This window comes from Sarcophilus harrisii, chromosome 2, assembly GCF_902635505.1.
Source record: "Sarcophilus harrisii chromosome 2, mSarHar1.11, whole genome shotgun sequence".
Classification (NCBI taxonomy): Eukaryota; Metazoa; Chordata; class Mammalia; order Dasyuromorphia; family Dasyuridae; genus Sarcophilus; species Sarcophilus harrisii.
The window spans coordinates 237,157,614-237,179,844 of record NC_045427.1 but is presented as its reverse complement, the minus strand read 5'-3'; the positions used below and the strand labels follow the sequence as shown (position 1 = coordinate 237,179,844).

The 22,231-nt window shown below is 30.7% G+C and overlaps 1 protein-coding gene and 1 pseudogene across 4 annotated transcripts in view; both read left to right on the top strand.

The window, feature by feature from the left end:
• SYCP2 (synaptonemal complex protein 2) overlaps nt 1–22,231 on the top strand; it is a 114,926-nt gene that overhangs the window by 13,042 nt on the left and 79,653 nt on the right. For 2 of the 4 annotated variants that reach the window (XM_031951707.1, XM_031951708.1), the window contains exons 1-12: nt 3,506–3,699; nt 4,009–4,033; nt 6,175–6,260; nt 7,777–7,862; nt 8,200–8,234; nt 10,214–10,356; nt 10,481–10,533; nt 11,192–11,237; nt 11,859–11,954; nt 14,021–14,081; nt 18,566–18,714; nt 20,866–20,940. In XM_031951707.1, coding sequence (XP_031807567.1) covers nt 3,595–3,699; nt 4,009–4,033; nt 6,175–6,260; nt 7,777–7,862; nt 8,200–8,234; nt 10,214–10,356; nt 10,481–10,533; nt 11,192–11,237; nt 11,859–11,954; nt 14,021–14,081; nt 18,566–18,714; nt 20,866–20,940 — 960 coding nt within the window. In that variant the 5' untranslated portion in view covers nt 3,506–3,594. Of the gene's footprint in view, nt 1–3,505; nt 3,700–4,008; nt 4,034–6,174; nt 6,261–7,776; nt 7,863–8,199; nt 8,235–10,213; nt 10,357–10,480; nt 10,534–11,191; nt 11,238–11,858; nt 11,955–14,020; nt 14,082–18,565; nt 18,715–20,865; nt 20,941–22,231 lie in introns of those variants that run through there. The other 2 variants (XM_031951711.1, XM_031951710.1) reach the window with 2 other exon arrangements.
• Nucleotides 1,894–2,743, top strand: LOC111718582 (annotated as a pseudogene).

Below are 22,231 nucleotides of genomic sequence, written 5' to 3'. Positions count from 1 at the left end.
TAATTTAAAATGTTGACTTGAATTGGGGGAAAAAAAAGATTGATGATTCTATTTGTTTGCCTTTGAGATATATAAGAAATAATTTAATATTTTAATCTATTTGGTTTAGTGTGCATGTGTTATATATATATATATTAATTAGAATTGTGTAGTTGTGACTACCCTAGTTCAAGTCCTCATTACTTCATTTCTGAACCGTGCATTAACTTTCTACCTTTTCCATATCTCCTGTCTTCTTATGGCTTCATCATTTTTTATGCAGTCAGATTTATCTTCTTAATATACCATTCTAATCATGTCACTGTGCTATATAGCCTACTAAGTTGCTACTTAGCATGATACTTAATTTCTTTTATAATCTAGCAACAGTCTAGGAGGTAATTTATGATGGTAGGGGAAAAGCCTTAGTTCTGAAGTCAGAAGACTGGGTTTCAAATTCTACTTTATGCCCGGGCAGATCATTTAATAGATCTGGGCTTCAGTTCCCTCATTTGTAAAATGAGAAGAGTTGGGCTGGATACTTTCTGATATCCCTTTCAGCTCTCAGTCCATCCTATGATCCTGCATGCCGATTCATTATTTGCCTTCACTACTGGATGCTTCAATCTGAATGAATAGCTCACCATTCCACAAGCATTATTCCAAGTTTTCTCGCTTCTGTATCTTATTTCCAATACCTGCAATTTTGTTCCCTCATTTCCCCTCTGTATGTTCAGGCTTTAAAATTATAGTTGTCTCTGAAGCCATACTTTACATACCATCTCTAGTGTAATGCAATGAACCTAACTAATGTTCTTTCCACACAGAAATCATTTTATATTTAACTTTTATATATTGGGTACTCCTAGTAGATTATAAATCCTTGAAGGCAGTTACATTTTCTTTTTGATCTTTGTATCTCTAGTTCTTACATATGAAAGGTACTGATTGTTGAATTGACTTGAATTGAACTTTCTGATCCCCACACCTCAGGCTGAGTATGGTTCTTTTCTAGGAACTCTTATTGTACTTTGTATTTCTTGTTTATACTTATTAGAAATTTTTTATTCATATTTTATATCCTGCACACTGTTTTATAAGTGTCTTAATGTTAAGAATCATATCTCACTTAATTTCATCTCATGGCCTGTTTTAGATTCACTACATACTTAATATTAAATATTATGTATGTAATTATTACATATCACATGTAATTAAAGTTATTACATAAATAATTACATACAAATTTTATATAGGCTATAAGGGACTTAGATTGTGGGAATATATATAGCATAAAAATTTTTGTCATTTTATATTTTAAATTATAAAGTGAAATGAAATTGTAATTGCACAATTTTTTCTTATTAAGGAAAAAAATCTAAAATGAAACAAAGTTTCCTTTTAAATTTAGTCCAGTGAATATTTAGAGGTTTCTGCTATATGCAACACCCTAAGAAAGATAAGAAGATAAATAGTATTTTTACCTTAAAGGAGTGTATAAATGGATATATTAATATATGGTAGAAAGTGAGAAATCCAAGAGATAAAAGGTATTTAGTGGTTCAAATAGTAGAAGTAGTTGAGGAAATGATTGGTAAGAGTTTCATAGGGGAGGTGGGTCACAAAATAAAACTTGAAACATGGGCTTTATTGGGCAGCTGTAGATGGAGATACTGTACATACCAGAGCAGGCAACATAATCAAAGATTGGGAGGAGGAAAAAGGGTTAGGATAATTAATAACATTTTTTATTGGAGTATAGGGTATATTGGAATATATTGTGACTAAGGTTTTTTTCCTAGAGCAGCTAGATGGTACTTTAGATAGTGCACTGACTTAGAAGTAGAAAGATTTATCTTACCGAGTTCAAATCTATCCTCAGACAATTCCTAGCTGTGTTATCCTGGGTAAGATACTTAACTCTGTTTGCCTCCTTTCCTTATCAGTAAAATGAGTGGAGAAGGAGATAGCAAGCCTGCTACAGGAGAGAAATATAAAGAGGTTCTCGCAAAGGGTGATGTTACTGCTCTCCAATATGGAGAGCAGCTCTCCAGCCTGCACTGTAGTTCAGTGGTGGTGTCATATCACTCACATTTTCTGGACAGACCTTGGCCCAAATGGTGGAGGAGAACCCAAAGGGGAATTGCTGGAACTCATCAGATGTTATTTTGGTTTTTTGAAAAAAATTTAAGAAGTTGACGGCTGGGTCAGTTGGTGTTTAAGGTTCAGAGTGGGATTGGCTTGGCTTCAAAAAGGAACAAGGATGGCTACAGATTGCTTCTTGTTCTAACCAAGATCTTTTGCAAGGAACAACAGGTCTTATTCTTCTACTGGCATTTGATGTATGGGAACATGTTTATTACCTTCAATATAAAAATGTTAGACCTGATTATCTAAAAGTAATCTGGAATATAATCAATTGGGAGAATATATTTGAAAGATACTCAGTTTATAAAAAGTAGAGCAATACTTTATTCACTATTTAAACATTTGTTTTTGTTGAAGCTATTTTTGTAGTGTGTGACACTGTAATTTGTTAATGAGTTGTTATACAGAACTCTCACAGGACCTTTGCCAAGAAAACCCCAAATAGGGTCTTGGAGGGTTGAATATGACTGAAAAATAACTTAATAACACTGTCTTTTCCAGTGCTAAGATTCCTTCTGTGTTATCTGTCCAGCCTCATTTATTAAGAATGAACATGCTACAATTAAAGGATATGTAAAAGATTTTTAAAATTAATAAGCACTTTTTTCCCCCATCACCCTCCTCCTCCTTTCATATTAGGAAAAATGGATAAAAAAAATCCTTTTTTCTTAAACACTAGGCTATCTGGTTTATTTGCTTCTTTTATATGTTGTGTACTTACTCTGCATCATTGATCAATCTACATTTTAACCAGGATCAAATAATTTTTATAATTACTCATTGTTTACTTTGAGCTAGGTCTGCTTCCTTCTCCTCTTCCCCCATTTTTCATCATTTCTTTTGAGATTCTTTACTTCTCCAAATAAATGTTGTTATTTTTCTTTATAAAAGCAGACCTTTGACAGTTTGAATGGTAGGGACTGAATAAATTAATGCGCTACTTCAATTTTTATTATCTTGAGCCATCAATTTATATTTATTCACTTATTTAGGTATTTATTTCTATAAAGTATTTTGTAATCATATTCCTATAGTTATTGTGTTTTTGATAGGGAGACTCCTAAGTATTTTATGCAATTTTTTACTTATTTTAAATGGAATTTCTCTTCATTTCTTCGTTGGGTTTTGTTGATAACAGAGAAATGTTATTACTTTGATTGTTGCTGGAAAGACCTCTGATGTATCATTATGTATAAGTTGGCTTACCTAGGATGCAAGAAAAATATATGCATTTTTCCTCCTGAAATAAGGATGCTGTTAAATGAAGACAATCCAGGCATTAGGAATCTATTTTCTGTTTATTTTTGGAAATATTTAAATAAATTGTCTTAAAATAATGTTATTCTTTTTTTTAGAAACACACATCTTGGGACTTCTGTATATTTTACTAATATGTTACTTATATAATGATAACTTACACATAAAGTACTTTAAATTGAAATTAAAATAATTTTTTTCCCCCTTTACATGGTAGCCTGGTTTGAAAAAACCAAAGACATTATTTTAAGTCACAAGAAGGAAAAAGATGAAGCCATGACGAATCTGATAGAAGATTTCTTTGATGTCTTGATGGTAAAAATAAAATAAGTCCCCTTTTAAAGTAATTTTACAAAACTTGTGATAATTAAAACAAATTGTATACTGTGTACCTTATGCCTTAAAAAAATGCATTAATATAGGACATAGGATAGCCATTCAATCTAGGTTTTATAAACTATCTTAGCAATAATTAAATGCTCACTTTATTTTTAGTTGAAAAAAATGTACAACCTTCCCAAATTCTTTAGTGTTTTTAATAGTATTTTATAAGATAAATTTTGTGATATGAACTATACTAAATATAAAGTAATCAATTACAAATTGATCACTTTTTTCTTTCAGACTGTTCATGATATCAATAAAGAAGGTATGCTAAAAGAACAGGTTTTAAGTGATGTTATTTGGATAATATTATGATGTTTTGATTTTAGTATGATGAATTGATAATTTCTAATAGTACTATGGTGAATTCTCAGTATTAGACAATTTAAAATATTTTAAATACCAGAGTTTACTTTAAAACATAGGACCTACATGCTAGGAAAAATAAAGATTTGGTTTGTGGTTATCCTTAATAGCCTATATATAGCTTTTATATATGTGTGTATATGTATATGTAAATATGTATGTACATATACATACTCATATATATGCACACATACTCATACATATACACACATATATTTGAATGTATGTGTATATGTGTGTGTGTATGTGTGTATGTATATTTCCAAACCAAAACTCTATTCCCTATGTTAGTTTGGGAGATTGGGGAATGGAAATAATTGAGTACTCTAGAAGATTTACATCTTTTTTCAAAGCCCTTAAAATTTTGAATGCTGGCTTCTGAAATGATAAACATAGGGCTAATAGCTCTAATTTTATTAATCCATTGGGACTATTAATTGCCTTCCACATACCAGTCATTGTGGGAGGTCCTGGGGTTCAAGTACAAAGAAATATTTATTTGCTATCTAATGGAAGAGACAGTAAATATTTATAAAATAAATAATAACTAAATAAATACAATTAAATATATGAAATAGTTAAGTATGTGATAATTTGGAAGGCAATGCATTGTCTCAAGAAAGTCCCTGAAGAAAGTGGTACTTGAGACTGTTATGTAGAGAGACTGTGAGGTAGAATTAAACTATTCATTCTAGTTTGTGCAAAGGCACAAAGATGGAAAATAAAATGTTGTGTGTACAGGAAGATAACCAGATTGGCTGGATTGCAATGTGTGGCAGGTTGGAACGATAGATTTTAACCAGATTATGTAGACTTTAAATCCTAAACAGAGGAGTTTAAAATCCTTAGGAAATGGGAATCTCATGGAATTGATTGACGTGATGAGATCTGATCTTTAAAAAAATGACTTTGCAAGAAGTACATTTGATAAATTGGAATGGTGAGAGACTTGAGACAGGAAGAAAAATTAGGAGGCTATTATAATAATATAGGGTGGAAAAGATGAGAATCTAACAGGCAAGAATAGATGAAGATTGAAATGACAAGATTTGGCAATTGATTGAATATGTGGGATGTGAGGAATCTAGGATAATGCTAAGATTTTGAACCTGTGAAACTAGAACCTCGTAATACTTTCAATAGAAATAGACATTTGAGAGTTAATCTCCTTTGGGAGGAAAGATAATGAGTTTTCTGTATGTTGAGTTCATTGTTTCCAGAACATCACATTTGAAATCTCAAAAAGATAATTTGTGATACAAAAGTGAAGCTTGGGAGAGAATACAACTGTATATATAAATATGGTAGTACATCCATTACTTAACTGATGAAGTTAATGGAAGTATAGAAAGAGAATAGAAAAAGGCCCAAGTCAGAACCTTGGGGAACATTCATAAATAAGCCAGCAAAGGAAACCGAGGAGTGGCCACATAGGTAGTAGGCAAATCAGGAGAGAATGCTATCAGGGCAACCCAGACAGGACACTGTGTACAGTGGGAAAGATTGGTCAACAATGTCAAATGAAGCAAATGGTTTGAGACAGATGAGGACTGAGAAAAGATCATTATCACATCTTTCAATTAAGAGGTCATTGACAACTTTGGTGAGAACAGTTTCTATTGTGATGAAATTGGAAGCCAGAGTGCAAATGGTTTAGTGAAACAGGACAGGTTTTTCACTAAACAAGTTTAGTGAAACATCTAATTCAATGAAAATGGTAGGATCTAGTAAGGATTTTTCAAAACCAAGCTATTAAAGAAATAATTAACAGTTGCTCCAAATAAAATAGATCTTAAAGTTGAAGGCAATTTAGAGCTCAAAGCTCTTTTTTCTGCTGAGAAAACTGAGGCATAGGTTAAGTGATATGTTTGATATCATATAGCTAGCTCTAGAAATCTGTTCACTTCTTTTTTAGTTCAATGTTCTATTATTACTCCTTATTTAGTTTTTGTCATTTATATGAGAAAATGGAAGTCATTTAAATATCTTTATGTTTTAAAATTAATTTTCAAAAGTAGTAAAATCTAAAATTTTGACTAGGTAAAATCGAAGTGCTGGAAAACTTTATTTTGAGGATCTGTGCCCTTGTAGTCGACATGAGAATACATATGTGTATTCAGCAGGAGGTAAAACTTTTTCTTTTCTTTTTACTTGAAGATTTTCCACAAAAATACTTTATGGAATTTCAAATAAGGTTTAAGAGCAATATTGTTAAAAATATTAAGTATTTCTTACTTTTCCTTTTATGAAGCTTAAAAATTGTACCATTTCAAGGGATCCACAATTTCTGAGTACATGTCCTTTCTCAACTGATACAGATTGCAGCTCCTCTAGACTTCAGTAAAAAGTTTTTGAATTGCTGTGGTTGAATAAATTGACCATTCATTGACCATTCCTGTGGCTCTAAATCTTTTTGGACTTAGTTATGTTGGGTCTTGGACAGGAGATGTACAGTTTATCGCCCAGCTTATTCTTAATGCCTTTCCAACTTGGTAGGATCTGCCGAAACTTTATTATTCTGTCATACCCCTTGAGAACTTAAGGAAAGAAGTATGTTGGGTTTTTTTTTTAAAATTCCAAATTTAATTTGAGCAGAGGAATTATTTTTACAGCAATACTAATCTTGGGAATGCATTTCTTCTTGAGTTAGAACTTCTAAGTTTCTGTTGAGAATCTATCTTATAATGATGTATATATCTGTTCAATTATAAATGGAAATTATTCCTGCTTAAATAAGACAGATTTTAGATTTTAGGATGTTTAAGAGCAGAATTTGAAGCTAGCGTTTTAGTTAAATATTTGTGATACATGTTTATTGTATTCAGTCTCTATATATGTAAGTATGCATATATATGCACTTATATGTGTAATACAAGTAGTAACATTAGATTATATTTGCTTAGCTCCAAAACAATATTGTTAACTCAAAACTAAAAACTTTTAAAAATTTATATCTTCTATATTTTAATTTTTCCATCATAGAATATGATTTTCATAAGTTTAATGTGCCAACTCTTATCTACAAGTTTAAAATTTTATTTTTGTTTGTATTATTAATTTGTCTAGGATGATTTTCCAGATATTTTAGTTTATTGACTATGTAAAGCAACAACTTTCAAACATTTTGGTCTCCAGATCTCCTTTAATATCTTTAAAATTATTGAGAATTAAATACATCTTTTGTTTATGTGGGTTGTATCTAAATTTATTTTAAAATATTTATTAATTTAAAATAATAAAAATAAAATAATCAGTAATAAAATAGGAACACATCTTTATGAAAAAAAATATATTAACAATAGAAATAGTGAGAAGAGTTTAATTATTTTGCATATTTTTTCTAATATTACTGTCTGGCTTAATAAAAGATAGCTAAATTCTCATATTTATTTCTGCATTCATTCTGTTGTAATAATCTTACTTTGGTTGAAGTGTATAAAAAACATCTAGCCTCACAGAGATATGAAATTGGAAAAGAGAAGAGTATTTTAATAGATAGTCTTGGGATAATTATGAAAATAGTTTTGACTTCTTAGTCTTCCTGAGAGTCTCCGTGATTCCTAGGGTTTCTCAAACCACATTTTGAAAAATTTGATGTTTGAGAGAGAGAGAGAGAGAGAGACCATTTTTTTTCTTTTCTAGGCCATAAAAAAGTTGAATGTTATGCTTGACGGCATGCCTCGAGACGCCAAGAAAATAATTTCCAAACGAGAAATGTTGTCTCTCATGTAAGAATTTTAGTTTGATTATTCTGTTTAAAATTAGAAAATCAAATGAAGAATTTAAAGGGGGAAAAAACTTAAGTAATAGAGATACTTATAACTTTATTCTGCTATTTTATTTCAAATTAGACTTAGGAAAAAATGATTTTTAAAAGCTACCTTTATACTGTCCATAATCACATACCAGTGCATATATGTAAAGTTGTAATGATATTCTAAACTGTAATGATGGATAAGCACTTTTTTCTTATTAATGCTTAGGATATTCAAGAGCAGAGGTTAAAGCTTATACTATCGTCCTTGAAATATTAAAAATGGTGATGTGATCTGTTTTCATTCACAGGATTGATATGGGGAAACGGATATTAGATGCTGGAGGTAAGGATATCCTTTCAAAATATTTGTGTCTGAAATTACTTCATATTTTCCAGTGGAATTCATGAATTTTCAAAATATAAAATAATTATGTTTATCTGAAAATTATCTTTACTTATTTCAAAATACCCGTGATTTTATATGGCATTTCTCTCATAAGTAAAGATAATGTCAACTTTGCTCCTTTCTTGTACATAGCCTAGATTTTCAGTCCAATTTCATTTTTTTTTTTCTCCTTCATTAATTCTGTTGCAGTCAAACTGGACAACTGTTTGCCCCACAAATATACACTGGAATCTCATAATTCTGCTTTTGTTTGAATTATTTCTCTGTGCTTAGAGTACACTTCATTTTTTTATAGCATGTTGAACTCCTATCCTTACTTTTAAAGTTCATTCAAATATCACTTCCTCTGCTTTTGTTCTAATTTTCTAATAAATGTATTATATAATACTGTGTATTAGAGCTATCTGTGTTGGTGTCTTATTTCCCTACCAGACTTTAAGCACCTTGAGAAAAAGGAGCCTTTGTAGGATCTAGCTAAGTGTTCTTTACACAATGGGCTCTTTGCAAATAATCACCTGGTTGCCAACCTTGTAGTGAGGAACCTCTAACTATATTTCCCTAGGCTGGTTCTAAGATTATAGACAGTTTGTCCCTACCCTGTACTTTGCAGTTTCATGGAACCTACCAGAATTTGTTTTATGACACAACTATTGAGAAACCTGGGCCACTTATTCTTTATATACATTCTGAAATATTGGAGAGTATTTGTGGAGGCATAAGGTCACAAATTTATCATATTATTTTAGCTTAGAAATGAGAACCTTCAATGCTTATAAATAAAAATGTGTTTGAACTTTGAAATAATAGTTGAGATAAGCAGCAATACTATTATGCTAAATATATCTTGGTCCTAAAATTAGAGTAACAAAAACTGCTAGCCAATTTGCTAAAAGATTTCTTCATGATGAGAGTTGTAGTTCATTAAATTCCATTTTATGAGATTAAAAAGTTTTAAATTGAAAATAAAATATCTTCTCTAAGAGGAGTTCAAAAGTATATTCATTTGGTTACTTACTAGAAATAGGATTTTTTTTTTAGGAAAAAATTTTTTTTTTCTTTTGCAAAGTTCCTTTTATAAGAAAAGATACGATAGACTCTAACCCTAACAGTAAAATACAGAAAGCAACTTGTTTAAAATTCTTCTTTGGAATAATCATCATTACTATATTATACAGAAAGAAAAATTTGGTTCCACACTGTTCTATTCTGCTGTATCAAACACTTACTTTTAAACTATATATCTTTAAAAAATATGGAATATGGTTGTCTTTGATTAGCATCCTTCAAAAATCGTTAATTTCATATTTTGGGAAATAAATATAATTTGTATATAAACCAAAGTAAAAAGGCAACTGGCATACTTTATAGAGTGCTGAGATTAGAATAAGGAAGGCCTTGGTCTAAAATGTGCCTTTTCATACTTATTCAAACTTATTAGTTTAAGCAAGTCATTTAACTTCTTTCAAGACACTTAAATGTGCTTTATACAACTATGGAGGACATAGGCCAAGTTGTGATCAATTTTGATCTAAGCAGTTCTCACACTTGAAAGTTCCCTATACTTCTGTGGTCATGGAGCTTTTATGCATTCTTATGATGATAGATCATTTTGGTTTACTATGGAGTAAAAAAAAAATATGTATGTATACATACATACACACACACACACACACACACACACACACACACACACACATAGTTTTCTTATTTTTATAAAAAAAATTTGGAGGCAATAGGAATTAAGTGACAAACCTAGGATGACAAGGCCAGTAAGTGTCTGAGGTTGGATTTGAAGCCAGATCCTTCTGACTCCAGGGGCAGTACTCTATCACTGTGTCACTTAGCTGCCCCTTATTAATTACTTTTAACTTAAACTCTGTGAAGGTTGAAATAAATAATGCATTTTGTTTTTATAGATTATGACTTTCAAGTAGCTATCACAGAAGCTTTATGTAGAATGACCTCTGAAAAACAAAGACGAGAACTGGCTTCTCAGTGGTTTCCAATGGAATTTATTGCTACTGCATTTAAAAAGATTAAAGATTCTGATTTTGAAACAGTAAGTAAAAAAATAAAAATACATTATTTGTATTAATTTATTATTAATTTCAATAAACTAAAAGTTTCCTTTAAATTTATTTTGAATTCTATTTCAATTTATTTTGAATTCTATTTCTTACTAGGACTGCAGGAAATTTCTCAACCATGTGAATGGCATGCTTGGAGATAAGAGATTGTAAGTTTGTAGATTGCCATGCTTCTATAACTTTATGATTTTTGAAAGTGATCTTACTAAAAAGTTTATTATCCTGCAAACAACCTATTGATATGCATCTCTGAAATTAATTAGGTTGGTCTTTCTTAGGTTTTTGGTTCCTTTCTTAGCTTAGTAGATCCTATCAAACACCTTGTTTTTCTGGAATATATTTCCAGAGCCCAAGATCATCTGTCCACTCAAAATAGAAGCCAAATCATAGATAATTTATCATTAATATGATAAAAATCATATTAAATCTATTTAGTATCACATATATATTTTTCCCACTTCTTACCCTCGTAGAAATGTGGACTTCCTTCTAATATCTTCTACATTGAATAAGCTAACTCAAGAACATATTCACAATGAGTAACCAGAAATTATTTATTTAGTTCAGTCATTTTAGTCAGAGTTATTAGTTCCATATGAAGATAATCTCAATTTCTTTTCAAAACCACATTCCCATAAAAATCTAGGGAAAAGAAACAACATAGGGAAAAACTAGACAATATCGTATTTAAATTTTTGACCTTTGGAAATTCTCAACATTTATTTATGTGAGTACAGTAAAAAGACAACAATAAAAGAGAAATTAAAAAAATTAAAATCAATAAATAATTTATTTTTTTTATTTCAGGGTTTTTACATTTCCTTGTTTATCAGTATTCCTTGATAGATATGAGGTATGTTAAACATTTATGATAAATTTGGTAGATTTTTTAGTATTTGTATATATTTTTTTGTTTTAGAGATCTTTGAAGTGTCACAGAGCTGGATAGTTGTGAGTTACAAATCTTTAAAAATATTAAGAGCAGCCACTGGTTTATGGCAATATATCGTCTGTGTAGTTTAGTTTCTAAAAATGTGTGTAGCTATTTCTCAAATATATTACAAAGGATATTTTGTAGGAAAACGTTTTTGCGCTTCATAACATTAACTTAAATTATAGGACATAATAAGCTAAGTATGTTCAAAAATTGTTCAAACATATCCTATATGTTTGTGTATGTATATTTTCGACCTGAACCATATCTTGGAGTAGTTAAGAGTTCCAGGAGTTCACTTTCTTTGATGTAAAATACAAAAATAGCACTGCTTTTTTTGTCCTAAATTTATATCTTTGAAGATGAAAGGGTAGATATGCTCTCTAGTTCTCTTTTAATTTGATGAACAAGTCTATTCAACTTAAACATACTTGTCCATTAGTTTTGTATAGCAGTCATTTTTCATTATCGTTAAAGGTGATTTTTAAGTTATAGTCAGTTTAAGGATATCGGCTGATTTTGTTTATTTGGTTTTATTAGTTACAGATACCTTCAGATGAAAAACTTGATGACTTTTGGATTGACTTTAATCTTGGTAGCCAAAGTATATCCTTCTATATTTCAGGAGATGACGAAGTAAGTAAACCAGTTTCTTTTTTATTTTGCTTTGTACATATAAACATGCGCGCACACACATATATATGCATTTCCATTTTGAGAATAGATTTCTTCATATGGTCTTTTCTTCCCAGCTAGTCATCATTTGTTACTCAAGTTCAATTAAACTTTTGTGTATGTATGTGTGTGCGCGCATGCGTGTGCAGTGCATGAGGCATTTGTGGAAGACCTCTGATGTGAGTACTTGCTGAGTCCTTTTCTGGCTGCTTATTTACTTTCATTGTCTGTTTGTCTAAGTCCTACTTGTTCCAGGAAGCTGTACTATATACAATAGCCATGCCCTGGTAAAACTTTTTCTCAGCAGATGGGCTAAACCAGTTTAAGGGTACCCCAAAGGCTTCAAATCCTTTGGTGAGTTAGGGTCAGTGTCTACCCCAAGCATGTGAAGACTTCCCCTTGTGGAATGGGCAGGTGAGAACAGTTGCATGAAGGCAGATGAAGTAGGCAACTGTGCAGTGTTTAGAGCTTGGTCAGACATTGAAGGTACCAACATTATCTGCTTTATCTTGGGCCATCTGTAGTCTTTACTTTTGTCTTTCTACTGGACTTTGATAACTATGGAGATTGAGGATTTTTTGCAACTCTGCTTCATTTAATCCCATTCATGTGCAAGTCAAGCTATCACTCCATGATATTATTGGTTCTCAACAGAAATTGAGGAACAACCATTGTGTGTCGGGGTATGCATATAACACACGCATGCATATACACAAACACACACACACACACACATATATATATATATATTTATATCTACATAGATATATACTTTAAAAATCTACTTAAAGCTTACTGATCTTTTGTTCCTTTTGTTTTTTTTATTAATTTGAATATTTGATGATAATGTAGTAGAATGTACACTGTACTGTGAGTCAAAAGATTTTAATTCAAGCTTCATATCTGTTACTAATGAGCATTGTGATTTAATTTCATTGATATAAAATTTCCTCATCAGATTTGGTAAAATGAATCATTTAGACCAGATGATTTCTTCATTCATTTTTTAAAATTTGATTTCCAAATTCTCCTTCCCCTCCAGCCCCTCCACTCATTGAGAAGGCAAACAATATATCTGTTATACAATTAAATCATGCAAGAGATATTTCCATATTATAAACTTTATGATTCTCTGACTTTATGTCTAAGAGTAGGCAAAAGCAGAGGTTTTTGTAAATAAACGGCAGATGTTAAAGAGATTTAGCCATAAAGAACAGGTATTCAGGTATAGAATTATGAAGACCTGGGGACGAGATAGGACTCTACTTTGAAAGGATCATGTATACTGGGCATCTAAGTGATCTACATTAGATTATAGTGAAATTTACAACACCCCAAATAATAATTTTGATGGTGGCTGTGGTGGCAAACTAAATAGGATATGCAAATAGATGGAATCAATTTCACCCATTTCTTGGGGCTTCTACTCACATACTTTGCTTCCAGTCTTATCTGTAGACATCGTTAGTGTTTCTATTGACTATAAAACTGAGTTTTTTAGGTGTTTTATATAGTGTGTTGAAGACTATCTGGGAGGGGAGAAATGGTAAAGAACAGAAAACAGAATGAATTCATAACTAGTTTTATTCTCAATTTATTATAATAGAAAAAAATTTACTCATTCCCATTTATTTTTCTTCTACTCCCTGTTAAATGCTAAGGATGATATAATTTAAGGATGCTGTTAAATGCTAAGGATGATGATATTTTACATAAGTAAAATACAATCCTTTTAAATTACTGACAATCTAATATCTCTATTTAATAATGGGATTTAAGTACAGCAATAGTTAATTGGGTAGGACAGTACATGATTATTCAATAAGTACGTCATGTTACTTTCAAAAATGAATGTTTTCTCTTTTGATTGTGTATGCATGTAATATATGTACTGTAAATATACAGATTGACTACTTGATAGATAATTAGCTTTCAGAGGATTAGTTTTTAAAATCATTTTATTAGCACAATTTTGAATCTTAAAATTCATAATATAATTTTACTTGTCTATTTTATTTTAATTTAAGGATCACCAGTGGGAAGCTGTCAATGTGTCTAATGATGAAGTAGAAAAATACAATGTAGAAGGTAATATTTGTGTAACACTAGACCTCCTTTCCTAGTTATAAACTTTCTTAATAATTTCATTTGCATTACTTCTCCTATAAACATCATTGACATCCTATAAACATACTATGCTGCAGTATCATAAATCTTTTAGTTGCCTTTTGAGCCATATATAGTTATGATTTTGTATAATCTTACAGTTGTGATTTGTCTAAAAGGGGCATTCATGACTTAGAATTGTAAAATATAATTGGGATAGTATTGGTGTTTAAAGATTACTTTTGTCGGAGTAAGGAACTTGACTGCACTGAAAGCACTATGTGATTTCCAAAATCTCCTCCTCTTTCTAAATCCTAAGCCAGTTTCTTGTCTATCTGTAGTGCTTTCCTAAGATATATATTCTGATCAACTAACTAAATGAGTTTCCTATCCAGTTGTATTTTATAATCTGGGCAATATGTGTTTTTGATCTTTAATCCAAAATAGTAGTTTTTAATATATGGGTGGATGGGCCAGTCTTACTTGAGTGATTTATGGATGTCATTGAAAAAGGTCTTGTATATTCAGGATCTCAATATAGTCAGCATAGTATCATACATAGACAAGAACATCTGTAGAACATATCCACAATAGGTAACCTTCTCTATTTGGACTTTCTTCAAGACCTTCTCCAAAGGTAAGAACCTTTGGTGAGAATATGTCCTATTTGATTACAAAACTTGAATGTTGATCCTCAGGATACCAGTCTCTCTCTATTTGAATCTGTCATAGAATTTAAAATGACCTTAAAATATATGTAATATATATCTTGCATTATATTTAATTTCTTTTCTGTTATTCTCTTACATGAATTTTTGGAGAGTATGAAATATGCTAAGAAAGTAATCTGAATTCCTTTTTCTAATTTTCATAAAATATATTTGATAGTTGAATGTTAACTTGATATTGTTAGCAAATAATCATTAAGGGCTCCTTAAAATTTAGAGGAAAGAGCTATATTCCATTGAAATTTAAGATTTTGGTACCTTCTTAAAAAAAAAAACCTCCATAATATAAAAGAAGCTAACATTTATAGCAGATGTGTTCACTCATGCCAACAAGGAAACATATAAACCTCTTCCTCCCTTGTGTTTGCTTGAGAAAAGTTTGTGTTTCTTTTGTCCTGATTTTCCTTGAGACATGAATGGGGCAGTATTTACAGAAACATTTGGTCAAATTACAAATGTACTCATCTTAATCACTTGGACTTAGCCTGGAAAAAGGAGGCTACACAGGCCTGAGACAGTTGGCAACAAAATGATTAGAAAAGGAAATTCAAATCGGTACCAGATGAAGGTACAGATTCCTTTTTTTTTTTTTTTTAATTAAAGCTTTTTACTTTACAAAGCATGTGCATGAGTAATTTTTCCAACATTGACTCTTGCAAAACCTTTTGTTACAAATTTTCCCCTCCCCTAGCTGGCAGGTAGTCCAATTCATGTTAAATATATTGAAATACATGTTAAATTCAGTATACGTATACATACTTCTACAGTTATTTTACTGCACAAGAAAAATCAGATCAAGAAAGAAGAAAAAGAAAAACTGAGAAAGAAACAACAGAAAGAGTGAGAATGCTATGTTGTATGCCACACTATGTTCCCATGGTTCTCTTTCTGGTTATAGATGGCTCTCTTCATCACTGCACAAGTGGAACTGGTTTGAATCATCTTAATGTTGAAGAGAACCACGACCATCAGAATTGATCATTGTATAGTCTTGTTGTTGCCTTGTATAAATGATCTCTTGGTTCTGCTCATTTCACTTAGCATCAGTTCATATAGGTCTCTCCAGGGCTCTCTGAAATCATCCTGCTGGTCGTTTCTTACAAAACAATAGTATTCCATAGCATTCATATACCATAATTTATTAAGCCATTCTCCAGTTGAATAGCATTCACTCAGTTTCTGGTTTCTTCCATTACAAAGAGGGCTTCCACAAATATTTTTGCACATGTCTTTTATCTTTAGGATATAATCCTAGTAGAAACTCTGCTGAATTAAAGGGCTGGATCACAGTTTGATAACTTTTTGAGCATAGTTCCAAATTGCTCTCCAGAATGGTTGGATCCGTTCACAGTTCCACCAACAATGTATTAGTGCCCCAGTTTTCTCACATCCCTTCCAATATTCGTCATTATCTTTTCCTGTCGTTTTAGACAATCTGACAGATGTGGTGATATTTCAGAGTTGTCTTCATTTGCATTTCTCTGATCAGTAGTGATTTGGAGCACCTTTTCATGAGGCTACAAATAGTTTCAATTTCTTCATCTGAAAATTGTCTGTTCATATCCTTTCACCATTTATCAATTGGAGAATGGCTTGCACTATTATAAATTTGAGTCAATTCTCTATATACTTTGGAAATGAGGCCTTTATCAGATCCTTTGGATATAAAAATGTTTTCCCAGTTTATTGCTTTGAAAGCACAGATTCTAATGGAGAATCAGAGATAGCAGAAAGTGAAATGTGAAAAGGAGAAGAATTAGTATAGTAGATAGTCTGTATATAAAGGAGCAACCAAGTTTTATCATTTCACTGGTACTATGTGTCATATAGACAGTGTGGGTTACAAGAGAAATTGGAGTATGTCAGAGAGGTTTATTTGACTCTAGAAATTCCAAAAAGGGACATAGTCCCACTTAGTTTCGTACTATAAATCTAGAGCACTGAATCGTTCTCTTGGTAAAGCAGATGATTAATGGAGAAGGAAAATGAGTTATCTTAACTATAAATTTTGGTGTAAGATCTTTTTGGTTTAGAAGTCTAATTGAATAAAACCTTTGCTAAAGTGGACATATTCTAAATAATTTAATGGAAGTTAAAGATGAATTTCCATAGGAAACCCTTAGTGGGGACAATATAAACCAAATTCTGATATTCCCAAGAGAACAATTCTTATGTGGGGTTACAAATCAAACCAAATTGTAACATACCCCAAATTATAAAATAAGAGAATGACTAAAGACTTACTTGCCTCAATTTTCCCAACCTAGAAATTGGAGAGGAAGAATGGAATTAATTCCTCATAGAAATGCCCTTTTTGACTTTCATTTTAACTTAATAACATTATTAAACTGGGAATTGAGGACATAATGACAAAAGCAAAATGGTCCACACCTCTAAGAAGATGTTTTTAAATGAAGAGTGGGTTGAATACAACATAATTACTCACATTTGTACACTGCTTTTAAATTAACACAGTATATTCCTCAAATCAACCCTGTTAGGTTATGCAACCATTAGTTGTCCCCATTACACAACTAGTGAGTGTTTGAGATGCCATTTGAATTTATATCTCATTCCAGGACTTTGTGCATTATACAAAATAGGCTCTGAGAGTTTAAATGACTTGGTCATGATATCACAGCTAGTTAAGTATCTGGGATGGGATTTGAATTTAGGTTTTATCATTCCAGTTTGGGAACTTTGTTGTTTATATTTAAATATGTACTTTATACATACTGTATATGTAGTGCAAAAGTTAAGATAATTTGAAGAAACACAAATAACAGTTTTTGAATTCATACAAGACATCCTTGAAAAATCAGCATCTGAGCTGAGTCTTGAAAGAAGATAAAACATTCTGAAAAACAGATAAGTAGGGGTACATTCAAGTAATGGATAACTGCAGTGTATGGAACAGAAGATAACTTTATTTAGAGTTGGAAGAATTTGATCACTTCTTTTATGATAATTGCAAATACAGGTTTTTCTTCCTTATCTAACATATATTGATAAACCTTATCAATCAGAAATGGTAAAAATCAATTTGGTGTATATAATTGCATAGTTTATATAATTTTCAAGGTATATTTTGGGAGAGTCTTAGGTTATAATTTTGGGAATCATGGATAGAAATTTTTTACTACTGGGTATAGGTCACATAAAATAAAAAAAACTAAGCCAAAGTGGATAGATTACTTCCAGTTAGGACCTGAGTATTACTAAATAAGACAATTACCTTCACAAATTTTGGTATGCTTATTACTTTGGCATGTTACTGTAACCATTTTGTGTACGTCTGTATATTTTTAGTATAACCTAAAGATGACTAGATACTAAGAATAATAAGTTAATTTAAAATAATTATTCAGAATTATGAAATATAAGAATCCTTTTCAAAAATAGATATAAATTCTTCATGTGAATCTGTAAATAAAGGTATAATAAACTATAAATATCGTTCATAGATTTGGCACAAAATTTTTTATTCATATTTTGGTTGTATTTTATTTTTATAATTAAGATTAATTTCATCTAACATGAACTATTTAATAAAATGTGATTCATTGTTAAAGATTTGCAAAAAATGATTTATTTTGACCCTAATATGAATTTCAATTTAGTCGATTTCATTTGTTACATTTATTATAAATATATTTCATTTCATCTAGTGTAAATCTGTAGATGAAAAGATGTAATTACATAAATATATAGATTAATAAATGTTTTATTTTTGAATAGTGAAAGATACTAAGAAGATCCTAACACTTTTTCTGAAAACTACAATGAATGTTGGTAACAAAAAAGGAGATCAACTGGTCTTCTATTTTGATCATTTACTAGACATCCTTGATGTGACTAAACAAATTTATGGTACAAATAAGTATAGGGTAAGTTCTGTTATTTCTCAAAGCTTTTCATATTATATGACATAGAAGTGTTCAGTTTCATGTTTCAGTTTATGAAGAGGAGTCAGTGGAGCACTTTAGAAAGAGTGCTAGATTTTAGAGACAATGGAGCTTTTTGAATATTGGTTTTGCTACTTAACACTGTAACCTTGAAACAGTTTTTTCTCATTTTTTTCCCTAGCTCTTAAGTCTTATGATCCACCTATACTTTGATATTTACATTTGTCTATAACGAACCATTTGCCCAAACCTCTAAAATAGTAGTAGTCTTCCCAGTATCACTAACCAGCTATTTGACATTGGGAGAATTAATGTTTCTGAGATTCACTTTCTCTATACATAAAATAAGACAGCATAGCCCCTTGTCAATAAAAAATTTTGAAAACGTACTTTAAATTTTTCTATGTATTTTGTGTATATATATATATATATATATATACACACATACACATATATACATGTATATGTACTTGTAGTTATATGTACTGTACTATTATATTAATAATGCACATTAAAAAATGTTATATACAGATTTTTAAAAGACGAGGCATATGTAAAATATTTCATCCTATAGTCAATAGAAAGTCACTGAAATTTATTGAAGAGATTTGTAATATAATCAGACCTTTTGGAAAAATCACTTTATCAGGTGTGTAGAAGATGAATTAAAGTGGATTGAGTCTTGTGGCAGGGAGATTTGTTGGGGGCCTATAACAAGTCTAGGTGACAGGAGTTGCTGCCCTGAACTAAGGTGGTGACTGTGTAATTAATTAGGGAGAAAGGAATAGGTTTGAATTATCTTATGGAGATAGAAATGATAAAATTTGGCAAACAATTTAAACTTGTGGTAAAAATGATAAATTTAAAATGACATTATTAGGTAAATATATGCATATATACATATGCTGTGTATGTATATATATATATATATATATATATACACACACACATTTATTTTTCTTTGTATTTTTGTGTTATATAATCTTCGATTTCAGCTACATCTAAAATATACAACGTCTATTGTGGCTACCCTTTAAATCTTTGATATAAAAAAAAGCTATTCTTTTATTTCTAGTCTTTAGATTCTAGTATTTTCTTTTTTTTCCTCTTATATATTTTTTTATTAAAGCTTTTTATTTTTCAAAACATATGCATGGACAATTCTTCAACATTAGTCCCTTGCAAAACCCCTTGTGTTCCAATTTTCTCTCCCTTCTCCCATGCCCTCCTCTAATAGTCCAATATAGTAGCAAGTAGTCCAATATATGTTAAACATGGTAGAAATATGTTAAGTCTAATGTATGCACACATATTTATACAATTATTGTGCTGCACAAGAAAAATCATATCAAACCAGTAAAAAAAAAAAAAGGTAGCTTCTAGTATTTTCTAGAATTTAACTTCTGACATTGTTTAGAGTTGTGTTTCAAGGTATCCTTGAAAATGTTTTATCTTATTTTCTTTTAAGTTGTCCTAGTTAAATTGATCATACAGTTGTCAGAGGTAGCTAGGTAGCACATAGTGAATAGAGTACTGGACTAAAATCAGGAAGAACTAAATTCAAATCCAACCTCAGACATTTACTAACTCTATGACCCTGAATGAGTCACTTCACTTCTACCTCAGTTTCCTTATCTGTAAAAATGAGCATAATATCTACTTCTCAAGTTATTGTGAGGATGAAATGAGATAATTATATAAATCACTTAGCACAATATCTGGGCACATTGTAAGGACTTTATAATGTTGTTGTTATTATTGTCATTACCATTATTATTAAACTCTGGGCTTAGAATTAGGAAGACCTGAATTAAAATCCAGCATCACTAACTGTGTGATCCTGAGCAAATAATTTAATCTGTCTCAAGTTTCCTCAACTATAAAATGAAGATAATTATACTTACCTCCCAGTGTTGTTAGGAAGAACAAATAAGATGATATTTGTAAAACATTGTTACTAGCTCATTATGTATCTTGCTTGTAGTAGGTGCCTATTAAATGCTAGGTTCTATTCCCTATGTACCTCAGTATCTGGGGCTCATTATTTTCTGCCAATGTACAGTCTAGCAGAATTGTGTTAGTTGATGTAATATGCATTATAATTATATCAACTTTTAATCATTTCTGTCATAGGAGTTTACCAAGAAACAAGCAATTTCAGTTGCTAAAACAGCAGTGCATATCATTTTTGATGAAAGTGGATCACAGGTATTTTTCTTGCTTATTACTAATTTTATCATTGTTATACTTTTCTTCAAATAGTGGGTTAATAAAAATATTGTTAAAAAATAATATGACAGCAAGGTATAGTAGAGAGAATCCTGACCTTGGAATCAGGAAAACATTGGTTCAAGTCCTGCTTGTGATGCATGTCGACATCAAAACTGGGCAAATTGTTTAACCTATCAGTATCCTAGGCATCTCACTAAGATTATAGTTTATAGACCAATTACTGATCTGTAACAGTGGAACAGAATTCTATATTGGGAGTTTCCTACACTTCTCAAAAGACAAAAAATTTAATAGCCAATATGAACTCTCACCTCAATAAAAGAATTATATAAATTATTAAATAAAGAGAAGATAAAGTATTTGACTGATAATAGGCATAAGCTCAAATTTGAAGTTAGCTAAATCAACATTAATTGAAAGAAATATAAAGGTAGCTGAGACTTCTGCTAGTAATGTTTATGTTTAAACTTTTGAAATAAAATTATTTATTTCTAAAAATACCCCCTACCTAATTAATGTCTATTAAGTACTCTATGAATTGTTCAACATTATTATTAAAGACTACTTTGCAATTGTCTATGTAAAATTAAAATAATCTGAGACACATAATGGGTATTCTTAGATAAGATCTTTCCAATCTTACAGTGTTTTGAGAAACAGGTCATAAGTAGGTAGTTGAAGGGCAATGATTTTTTGAAATAAATAGTGATCTTTAGTCGAGTTTTCATAATTTATTCATATTGATTTCTCATGAATAATTCATCTATATAATTTGAAAGCTTTTGGCTTTTGTGTACAAGTTGCTTCTCTAAAGTAGTTTTATTTTATTTTATTTTTTTTAGTTCTCCCCCTTTCATCTCCACCACCACCCAGGCTATAGTTAAGAAAGGATATATTTATATATACATATGTAGACATATACATACAAATACATACACACACATCTTTCCTATCCCTTCTGATCCTTTGCTTTAATTTTGCTCCTAACTTGCCTTTACTTAACCACTCCCCATTCATGGATCCTTCCCTTGTCTTTTTCCTTCACCCTTTGCTTCCCTGTCCACTTATACTTCCTTATTTCTTTTTTTTTTTTTTTAATAGATTTTCGAGGGTGCTATACCCTTCACAATATATATGTAGTGTTGCCTATTTAACCCATTGCTGATGTGAATAGGTTTTCAAAACTAGGAGCCCTCTTCCCCCTTCTAATGCCTCTGTGTTTATTCTTCTTCTGCTCCTCATTTATGACATTACTATTTTTATCTTA